Source organism: Thermobia domestica, chromosome 13, assembly GCF_964235325.1.
Source record: "Thermobia domestica chromosome 13, izTheDome1.hap1.1, whole genome shotgun sequence".
Lineage (NCBI taxonomy): Eukaryota > Metazoa > Arthropoda > Insecta > Zygentoma > Lepismatidae > Thermobia > Thermobia domestica.
In genome coordinates this window covers 46,196,710-46,208,744 of record NC_137466.1, presented here as the reverse complement: position 1 = coordinate 46,208,744, position 12,035 = coordinate 46,196,710, and the positions used below count along the sequence as shown (strand labels likewise).

At 39.0% G+C, this 12,035-nt stretch overlaps 1 protein-coding gene across 1 annotated transcript; it reads left to right on the top strand.

Moving 5' to 3' along the window:
• The first annotated feature begins 8,485 nt into the window (after nt 1-8,485).
• LOC145667593 (uncharacterized) lies at nt 8,486-11,983 on the top strand. The gene has a single exon (XM_081735059.1). The coding sequence runs from the start codon at nt 8,486-8,488 to the stop codon at nt 11,981-11,983; it is 3,498 nt and encodes a 1,165-aa protein (XP_081591185.1).
• Nucleotides 11,984-12,035: the final 52 nt, after the last annotated feature.

Genomic DNA, 12,035 nt, shown 5'->3' with positions numbered 1-12,035 from the left:
TCTCATATCACTATTTGTTACGTTGCTGTTCTATAGCGATAAACGTTGAACCTAAAATGGTTAATTTTTAGCACTTTTGGTTTCAATAGAGAGAAGATGGAACCTATTCTTGGGATTCTGAATCGATTGCAATAACCATTTTTCGAAATCATTTATCGATTTTGCTCTTCGGAAATCAGTATTGAAACCGAAAGCAGTAGTATAAACTAGTGCTGTCGAATTTTTGTGACATTTGCGGTTTTCGGTTTTTGAGAAAACCAGTTTTCTGAAAACCGAAACCGCAAAAGCGGTTTTCAAAACCTAAACCGCAAGAACGGTTTTCAAAACCTAAACCGCAAAAGCGGTTTCCAAAACTGACATTTCGGTTTTATGAAATTTCACTTTTTTCAAAAACCGGTTTTCGATTTTTTCAAAAACCGATTTCGACAGCACTAGTATAAACCAACCACTTCCAGTTTTGGTAAAGTGTTGTGTATTGTGAAGATATGTTCCATGGAGGCGCAAAATTGACTGCAAAAAACCTTTGTCGCTATCTATTACCGTTTCTGTTGAACATCGAGAAAAGTTGGAACTGGAAATGGCTTTTTTAAACTACTTCCAGTTTGAATAATTGATGTGTTAAAAAAACGCGTCTCGATATCTTACAATTTTTTTATCTGTATAGAAATCAATATTGAAATCGGAAGCAATAAATTTGAACCACTTCCGATTTTAGTAGAATGTTGCAGATAGTCTTGGTATGTTGTCTTGAGGCACTGAATCGCTAACAGAAAACGGCTTCTCGTTATCTGCTACCGTTTTTGTTCTAGGCAATAAATGGTAAAACGGGAAACTGCTAATTTGAACCATTTCCAGGAAAATGGAATCTATTCTTCGGACGTTGAATCGATTGCAAACAAACCGCTTCCCGACATCTCCTCCCGTTTTCGTTCTAATACCTGTTGACAGACGGACGGACGGACGGACAAAGTCGTTCTATAAGACTTCGGACACTTAATGCATAGCGTAGTTTGGAAATTTTATAATTGTAAGAGACAGGAAGAAACCATTTTTGATATGAATTCAGACTAACAGGTTTTATCTCTCGCTATCCGTCTATTGTAGTCGGAAGTTATGGATCTGTTTCAACATTGAATTTGCATAGTTTGGAAGTCTACTGTAATAAGACAACTCTGAAACGTAATCCACTTCTTATTTATATAGGTATATTCAATCCTGGGATGGAGCCATATGATTTAAGCTATCTTGTTGCCAACGTAACATTTGATTGAGGCATTCCCTCCTCAACCTTCCGATCACATTAGAAAAAAAATGAAATGTTTGAGTTTTACGTCCCACGATTATGCCGGCTTGGCTAAAAGAAACGGGTGATGATGAGAAATGGTAGAATGAACAAAGTGGGAAGAAATGGGAGAGCCCGAGGAAGTCCACGCACGGTGTTTGCCCACCACAAATTTCATTTGACCCGAGGTGGGATCGAACCAGGGACCTCATACACCAGAGATAAACGCTCTACCACTGCGCCACCGCGGCCCCTCCGATCACATTAGAATTAAATTCCCGATTACAAGTTATGTTTGGACTAGGAATGTCCAAAATTTTCCGGAATCCGAAATTTCACTTTACGAATTCGAAAAAATCCAGAATTTAGAAAATTCTGGAATTCCGAAAAATTCTGGAATTTTTCCGAATTCTGGATTTTTCCGAAATCCGGGATTTTTCCGAATTGCGCATTTTTTTCGATTTTACTTTCCGGATTCTGGAATTGGCCATCCCTAATTTGGAACTTGCCAGAACCATAGTGGCCAAGTGACTAACATGCGTGCTCTGGGTTCGATTCCTTATTGAACCAATACAGCAATACTACTTTACATTACTGGGCCTAGGAACATACTTCGTGTTGCTCCAAAAATATCTCTGTCCAATTAATTTCACACACAGCTAAATAAAACAGTGATTATATTGTACGAAACAACTTACTTACCTAGACTGTATTCACACGTTGGACCAAAAAATACTGTTGGACATTCATTTGCGTATGCTTCAATAGCTTCATACAGTCCAAACACATGCGAACATTGTGTATCTTTAAAAATGAAGTTAATATCTAAATTGAAATCCAGGAGAAAATTGCGGCGCGCAAGAGTAAAAACTGGTTTTAAATTGTGTAATGAAGATTCGTACTTATTATCTGCCGGTAACAGAACGTGAGCGTTAATAATATTGAGAGAATTACATTTATCTGTTTTTAAACCACATCCAGCAGTTATAAACACAGACACTAGCATCAGATCCACATACATAGCGCTCGGAAGGATACGGACTCTATGAGAACCCAATGAAATACTAAATTCACTGAGCACTGAATAGAATGTGTGAATTTATCTGATAAATTACTTTGTCGAAAGCAGGCATCTGACTCCATATATTTTCTCTTTTATTTAATCAAACGGACAGATTATTTAATTAACTTCATGATTTCTCTTAATGACTCGCTATTTTCCATGTAATTAAATCAAAGTACAGGCAATTTAGCTACGTTGACTTGACTGATTAGGAGTCTCACGTCTCTTCTCAACACTAACGCCACATAAGACGAGAACTGTTGCTTCAATGGAATCAGAATTACTACGCGGAGGTTTATTTCAGTCTTCCTACCCTTGTCGGAAATTGAACCCGGCATTACACTCGCAGGAAGCACGTGCTTTAGTTTATTGCTCATGAAAGAACACAATTTATTCAAATATTCACGGGACATCACTTGTACTTATAATCCAGTAACTTTTAATGATCACAATGACCAAACTAAGATGAATTTTAGTATCAATTTCATTAGGAGATTTAAATTCGCGAATATATTGACCATATCACACCCAATTGACTCATCTTCTCTCCGTGCAAGTAGACTTAATTTACTGGTTTGAATATATGGTCTTTCAAAACAACACCGACAACGTTTGGGAAGTAATTCCTGACACAAAGATAAGACAAAAAGTATAGACCAACTTGCAAGCAAAAATGCTTCCTTTCGGCGCTATGACCACTTGACCAGCCGAAAATTTGCCGGAAAAATGCAAAAACAGCTATAATTCGAGAATAAAATGTCGGATCGCAGTCCGGTAAAAGGGAAAGTCCGTATTTTTAGCTGTAGATTCCATTAATGAATAATTCAATGTGGTGCAGGGGCGACGCAAGGGTGACCTCCAAAGAAACCGAAGAATCCCTGGGGTATTTTATCAAAAGTTGACTGAGAAAAATTGACCAGAATCAAGTACATTACGTCAAGGAACAAAAATCACACCACATTGTTTGAGTTAGAATAACATTGTTAGAATTCAAAAAAAGAATGGTGTAGTTTGTCTCGGCGCAGAATAAATTCTCCGACGAGAAACTGTTCCTCCGATAGACATATTCTTTGAGTGTATAGCTTATTTATGGAAAATACGGAAGTATGTATGTTGCATAGGAGAATGCAGTTTTGTAAGTATAAATGTTAAAAATGCCTTGTATTTTACGAACAATCCACTGGTTTAATTCCTCTCTTATCTCTCTGTTTTCCATTTTTAATTCTGAACTATATCCTTAGAGTGTTTATGTTCCTGAACTAATTCACTATTGCACTTCCTATCATACCACCTTTTAACTTTATTACATGTTACTGTCTTTTTCGTATTACTTATATATTCTCCTAGTTTCAGACACACGTTTAGTTCGTAATGCAGTTTCACTTTTCGGCCCTAATATTTGGGATGTCCTGAATTATGTAAAAGTTAAGAATCAAAGACAATACCAAAGGGGAATAGGTGGACAAGCATCCGCCTCCGGTGACGACGCCTGCCAATGCAGACATATTGTATTGTAATATATGTGAAGTATTATGTATAAAATTACCCTTTTCACATACAAAAATTTGCTCTCCCCGAAAATTTTTGTCACTCATCTTGCCACCACTCAAGAAATTAAAACTGATGTCGTCACTGTTAAGAATCTTTCAGTGAGGTTCTGTACAGTACTGTGCCGAGCGGAGCGGTGGCCTCGGGCGCCGAGGTAAGGGGGCGCAAAATTCGGGAGGAAAAAAGAGGAAAATTACTTGGAATACATGTATGGGAACGCCGTTGTATACTCTCGCCCCGGGCGCTGATTTTCCACGGCACGGCACTGGTTCTGTATCAATTTCTTTCGAATTTAAATACTTTTCATTGAATATTTTACGATTAAGAAATAGTTACTGACAATGAACCAATCGGTGCAACTTAGTACACTCTTGCTGACTACGTAGCAGAAATGATCTTAAAACCCTGCTAAATCGTAGTGTGAAGTATGCTAATACCAAAGGCCCCGAATAAATATCCTCACATATTTATGTCTTGATCTTATCAAATATGAAGCGAAGTTTCCTGTATTATTTTTCGACGCACTATGCTACCACTATGTTTTTTCCATCTGGGTATGAGTCCCCTTAATTAGTCGTTGAATAATTACCTAGGTATTTTCCCCGTTCTTCCATCAATAGAAAATTGTCTGAACCATTTGTCGTTCACAATAGACTAGTAATCTAAAAGACTCACAAATCAAATATAGTACGTATCTTTAACATTTCGAGCAATCAATCTACAACAGTAGTTCTCACTGTGGCGGCTTTAGCGGGTAGGCCGGATAGGCACGGGTCTACCCCAAGTTTTTGAAAAATATATAAACGCTAGAAGATACAATAAAGAATAAATATATTTTCCACTATTTATATTAATGATCGATAATTATTGAACAAATAACATCAACTACTACTGTAAAAGTAATTTCCTATTGTCATTAATCAATCAAATGTGTATATGTATCGATAAGCGAGGGAGCGGGCCTATCCAAAATTAAAATCCTAAAACCGCCCGTGATTTCTCCAGTCTTTTGAAGGCTGTGACTCCCACTTTGCGAGCCTCATATTATCTCTTCTATCTTACAAATAATAGCAACAATACTGCAGCATATTAAAACCTACCTTAACCAACGTAACCCACCAACAGTCAGCAACTCTTGGAAAATGAAATGAAATATTTCCGTTCAACGTCCCACAATTATGCTCTTTAGACTAAAGGAGACTATAATTAAAGCAAGTGAATGACGGGAAGATAGGTGAAAAGAGAATGGGGAGGAAACGTGAGTACCCCGAGAAAACCCAGACACGATGGTGTCCAATACAAATTTACTTGGCGGTGAATCGAACCAGGGACCCTACGTACTAGAGGTAACAGCTCTACCATTGAGCCACCGTGAACTCTGGAGAGACGCGGCTTATCAATTAAGAATAACTGACTTAGAGAAAACGTAATTACTACTTCCGGACGAAGAAAACTACGAATTACACATTCTGACCGTCTGACCTTTTTGTACATTGGTTTATCACAAACAGTATTTACTAGATCGGTACATCTGTCAGAATCGTACTTCTTCCTCCAAAGTGTGGGCAGTGTGGCTTAGTGACAGAGCGCTTACTTCTGGAAACATCGTTTGATTCCAGACCATAGAAGTTCAGTGGACAACATTGTGCCCGTGAGTTTTCTCTGGGATTATCTCTTTCTTCTACATTTTTATTTCACGAATTCTTTCGCAATAATTAGCTTTTAGCTCTTATCTATCTCCGTTATTGGATCGGAAGCTACGACTTAACGTGGGATCCAAACCGCACACACTCCCGCCAGGAATCGAAACCGAGTCTCCTATGCACAAGTTGCATACGCTACCCACATAGTCATGAGTGATATGTCTTCATTAGCCTAGAAGGCACAGAAGTTAAACATTACGGACTTCATATCATTTCAGTTCTTCCTCCGATATCCAATTCTGTACTGAGACAAAGTAGACCTAGATCAATCAAGTGAATGTCTCCTGTTTTTCTAATTCTAACGTTTTTTTCTAACTTAGACGACGTGCTGCGACTTATGTTCCTTGAAATATCGCATTAAATTGTAGTTAATGCACTTCAGTTAACGTTTGATAAAATATCCCAGGAATTCTTCAGTTTCTTTGGGGGTCACGCTTTAGCCGCCCCTGCACCACGTCGAATTGTGCATTAGTGGAATAGATGGCTAAAAATAGTGGACATTCCTTTTCACCCGACTTCGATCCGACATTTTGTTCTCGAGTTATGGCTGTTTTTGTAGTTTTGCAACAAATTTTGGGCTGATTATAGCGCTGAAAGGAAGTATTTTTGTGTTCACTTGGTAATGCTTTTCGTCTTATCTTAGAGTCATGAATCACCTCCGAAACGTTGTCGGTGTTGTTTCGAAACCTGAACTCGGTTACACCACCAAGAGTACTCAAAATAAGAAAATAGTGTCGTTGTAACAGACGTGTAATATAATTATTAGCATCGAAGATGGTGAATAATTAAGCACTTGACCACTCGATCAAGCCTATGTTACGGATATATATTAATTTCTTTTACTATATATAAATTTTATGCATTTATGAAGTCAAATTAGCATGGTATAAAATGAAACTACTTTCTTTTGAGAAATTCAGTTTTACTGAATATTTGACGCAATAGACGAAGTGTCCCATATACCGATGTTGCTATAGCAAGGTTCAACTATGTGTATATATGAGGGACGTTCAATTATTAACAGAATCCAGGTGTTGCTGTGTGCAGCTTGGCGTCCGTGTCCGTCATGTGATAGGTTAGTCCTCACACTTTTCTGCGTTAAGGAGATATAGTCTCAGGGAGCAGCGATGGACGATAGCATCAAGCCTGGCAGTGTGAAGTTGACTGCATCACCAAGCTCTTTCCGAAGGAAGGCGTGAAACCTGCTGAAATCTTTAGAAGATTAAGCGCGCAATATGTTGAAGAAACTCTCTCTCAGTCGCAAGTGTAAAAGTGGAGTCCAAAGTTCAAGGCAGGAAGAGAATCCGTTCTCAACGTGGCCCGTACTCCACGCCGAGTCAACGAAACCAAATTCGTCGGGTAGAGCAGCTCATTCTGCGTAATCGACGTATCAGTGTCAGAGATTTGAGTGAGAAAACAAACATCAGGGTGGGAAGTATGGAAACGACCATCCTCAGACACTTGCACTTCCGGAAAATCACAGCCATATAGGACCCAAAAATGCTAATGTTCGACCAGAAGCAGTGTAGGGAAAAGGTCTCCTCTCAGTATCTGCAGCGATTTCAGACGTAAGGTGAGAGCTTTCTTGCAAAAATAATCCCCTGCGATGAAAGTTGGGTGCATCAATACACTCCGGAGTCAAAGCGCTCCAGCATGGAGTGGAGGCATCCAAACTCCACCGCTGAAAAAAAAAATTAAGGCACAAGCATCCGCTGGCATAGTGATGCTGACGGTATTCTGGGGCAAGGACGGGGTGATAAACACTGATTTCAAGGCACGCGGGGCCACAATCAATACCGTGTACTACAGCAACCTCCTTCAGACCAAAGTCAAAGAGGCTTTGAGAGGAAAACGGTCTCAGACGATGTAATCATCCTACACAACAAAGCGCGTCCTCATACGGCCAAGACAACGGTCACAGCTATCGCCAAATTTCATTGGGAAATCCTAGAATACTCTCCATACAGCCCTGATCTGTCGCCTTGCAACTTCCATCTTTTTGGTCCCATCAAGGAGCACTAGGCAGGACAAAAATTCCACACGGTTGACGAAATCGAAACGTGTGTGCTGAAATGGCTGAAAGACCGTCCCAGAGTATTCTATGCCTCACGGATACAAGCACTCGCACACCGATGGGACAAATGTGTGCGTGTACATGGGGTAAGTGTGTTCTTTGAAAAAGAACAGTAATTGATTTTCATGTTGTCTTCTCTATGTAACAGCCAAAAAAAAAAAAAAAAATTCTGTTATAACTTGAACGTTCCTCGTATATACATGGTGGGAATCTGATTATTTTTTTTAGATTTTAATTCCTCTTTTGCATTTCCTTTCAAAATTATCATTTGGAAAGCTCATGATAGAGCAGTAAAGAAATCTATCTATCTCTTTCTTTCTTTCTCTCTCTCTCTCTCTCTCTCTCTCTCTCTCTCTCTCTCTCTCTATATATATATATATATATATATATATATATATATATATATATATATATATATATATATATATATATATATATGTTGGGAATAGGAGCTGGCAACTTTGTGCCTTGTTTACAGTTCAGCTGCTAGAAGAAGAAGAAGGACTAGAAAGTTGTGACCGCATGGTGCTTGTAGAAGCTATTTTCTTGTGTTACGTTCTTTTGTGGAAATAAAAGTGAATAGCTGGAAATAAAAAGGTTTCATTCCTCTAAAGTGTAGATCTTTTGATTTCTAACATCTGGCGACTGTAACAGGACACAATAGACCATGGAGGAAATGAAAAAAACAGCGTAAAATCTTGAGAGCAGCATTCACTAGGTTGCATACGAACTGTTCGGAACTGTGTAGCGCAGAACTTAAAAACGAAAGTGATATTAGTGGTACATTTCAAGTGTTAGAAGAGAAATACATGAAAATGAAGGAGATAGATGAGAAGATAATGACATCAGCAATAGAAGATAATTGGAGCGAGAAAGAACTACTAGAAGAAACGGAGCAAGCAGATAAGTATTCTTTAAAATTCTACCAAATTAAAAACAAGGTTGAGGCTGCGTTGCATGCGTGTAAAACGAACGAGAGTAGTGGTAGCACGAGTAGTGAAAGAAACTTTAAACTTCCAGAAGTGGAAATTAAGAAATTTGATGGTAATTTGAAAAACTGGCTTCCGTTTTGGACACAGTTTGTGCGCATAGACGAAGATAAACGGATTCCTAATGTAGACAAATTCCAATATCTCATTCAAGCTATTGTACCGAACACACGTGCACGTCAGTTCGTAGAAAGTTTTCCCCTGTGTGAAGATAACTACCCGAAGGTTAATCAGGGTTTGAAAGCGCGTTTTGGACGTGACGATATGTTAGTAGAGGTATATGTTCGTGAACTTTTAAAGCTAGTGTTTCATAATCTAAGTAACAATGGCAATCTAGAATTGATAGACCTGTATGACAAGTTGGAATCTCAACTTCGCGCTTTAAGTACTTTAGGTGTCACAACAGATAAATGTGCTGCCATGCTGTATCCCCTTGTGGAGTCATGCTTACCTGCTGAACTATTGCGTACGTGGCAGAGGGACAGTACAAACAGTGCAGACGCAACTTTAGAAAAACGTTTGGAAGACTTTATGTCATTTTTGCGGAAAGAAGTAGAAAATGAAGAAAGAATAGCTCTTGCTGTGTCCGGGTTTGATATACAAGACACCAGTAATGTGGGAAAGAAAAAGAAAGAACGCAGTAATCGTTCCGATTTTGTACCAACTGCCGCTGAATTAGTTAATTGTAAAAATAGTGCAAAGTGCATTTTTTGTGATCAATCGCACGCAAGTGAAAACTGTGTAAAAGCCTGTAATTGGACATACGAGGAAAAAATAAACATTTTGAAGGGAAAGGGATGCTGTTTTCGGTGCCTTAAGAATTCGCACAAGAGTTCAAAATGTTATGCTAAGTTGACTTGTAGTGCATGCAAGGGGCGTCACGTTAGTGTTATGTGTAGTGGCAGAAATAAATCTAAGAATGCGTCAAGTAACGGTGATAAACAGACTCATGTGAAGCATGTTATCGAAAACACACTGACGAACAATGAACATTCCGAAACATTTTTACAAACATTGGTAGTAAAAGTGAGAGGGCGGAATTCAGAAAAGAACGTCAGGGCGATTATAGACACTGGTTCACAGCGATCTTATATCTGTACTAGCTTAGCGCAGGAAATGAACTATGAAGTATTACGAAAAGAAACTGTAGCGCACGCTCTTTTTGGAGGTGTATTTTCAGAACCATGTGAACATGACTGTTTTCGAGTTAGGCTAACCAACCTCAATGGTGATTATGCATGTAATTTTGAAGCACTGAATCAGGATGTTATTTGTAATAGTGTTACATCAATCATAGATGGTCCTTGGTTATCAGAGTTACGGGAAATGGGTATAGAAATATCCGATAATCAACCTGGCCCAATCGCAATTTTAATAGGAGCGGACATTGCCGGTAAACTTTTCACAGGTAAGAGAATTGCTTTGAAAGTTGGCCTGATTGCTATGGAGACATTGCTCGGCTGGATTTTAATGGGAAAAATAAACAGGAAGGATTCTGTTAGGTTTTCTACAATGCAAGTCACAACGATGTTTTGCAAATCAACACCTGTTTCAGACTTGTGGAAATTGGATGTTTTAGGCATAACCGATCCAGCGGAAAAGAAAACGAAAATGGAGGCGCAACAGAAAGTAATGGAATATTTTAACCAGACAACGACCATTAACGCTGACGGGAGGTATGAAGTAAAAATGCCTTGGCTAATGGAACATCCACCTCTCCCCAACAACATAGATACCTGTAAAAGAAGACTGAAGAATGTAGTTGTTAGATTGAAGGCTGAAAACTACTACGAAATGTACGAGAAGGTTCTGAAAGAGTGGGAAGATGAAGACATCGTAGAGGAAGTTCCTGCGGAAGAGATAGAGAAGAAAGGCTACTACTTACCTCATCGTCATGTTGTTAAGATGACTAGTAGTACGACGAAGATCCGTCCAGTATTTGATGCCTCAGCGAGAGAGAAAAATCATCCATCTTTAAATCAGTGTTTAGAGAAAGGAATCAATTTGATAGAAATTATTCCAGCGATTCTGACACGTTTTAGAATGAACAAGTTGGGAGTTGTGTCTGACATTAAGAAGGCGTTTCTACAAATTTCCCTGTGTAAGAGTGACCGAGACTATTTACGATTTCTTTGGATAAATGGAGAAGGTGGTATAAAAATATATCGTCACAAAAGAGTAGTGTTTGGCGTGAGTTGCAGTCCTTTCCTGTTGGGAGCCGTAATAGAGCATCATCTTAGGCGAGCACTACAAAAGTGTAATGAGGGTCAGAGTAGTTATGCTAAGGAAGTCATTTTGAAGTTATTGAATAGTTTTTATGTAGATAATTGTGTCACTAGTGTCAAAAATGAAGATGAGCTTCGTCAGTTTAGAGAAGAAGCCACGAACTTAATGGCGGAAGCAAAATTCGAACTTCGAGGGTGGGAGCATACCTCTTTAGAAAACACACTAGAAGAGAATAGAGTTCCTGTACTTGGCCTACAATGGGAAACTGTTTCAGATGTGTTGGAATTACGACCAGAATGTTTTGAGGATACAAAACCTGCGGTTGTCACGAAGAGAATAATTTTGTCATTTGCTAACAGAATATTTGATCCTATTGGTGTCACGTGTCCAGTAACGCTAAGCCCGAAAATTCTTTTACAACAAGTATGGTCATCGAAGGTAAATTGGGACGAAGCGGTACCAAAGGAAGTTGAGAAGAAATTCCTACAATGGATCAAAGAGTTGCCTCATTTAAAGAGACTTGTCTTTCCAAGATGGGCTGCTGGAGATTGTAAGAATTGGAGCCTACATGCATTCTGCGATGCTAGTGAGAGATCGGCTGTCTTTCTCAGAACTGAAGAAAAAGGACAAGTGAAGGTGCAATTGATACAGGCGAAATGCAGGGTTGCTCCGATGAAGAAGTTAACCATTCCTCGACTGGAATTACTGGCAACTACAATTGGCGCAAGGTTAGCTACTACAGTGAGAGAAACATTGGATGTTGAAGATGTACCAATTTATTTCTGGACAGATTCTACCACCGTTTTAGCATGGATTAAGCGGGATATGCCATGGAATACCTTTGTGTGGAATCGAATACAAGAAATAAGAAGATTAAGCAATTCAGGCAACGAGTGTTGGAGATTTGTTCCAGGAACCATGAATCCAGCTGATCTGCCCTCACGAGGATGTTCACCTGAACAGTTAGTTGCGTCAAAATGGTGGGAGGGTCCACACTGGTTAAGACGACCAATAGAAGAGTGGCCGGAGCAGAAGTACACTTATCAAGAAGAAATAATCTCAGAAGAAAGAAAAAAACATTGTATCTGTAATGATTAATGTCAAAGAAGAAAACCGTGATTGGTACTACCGCCGTTTTTCAAAATATGAA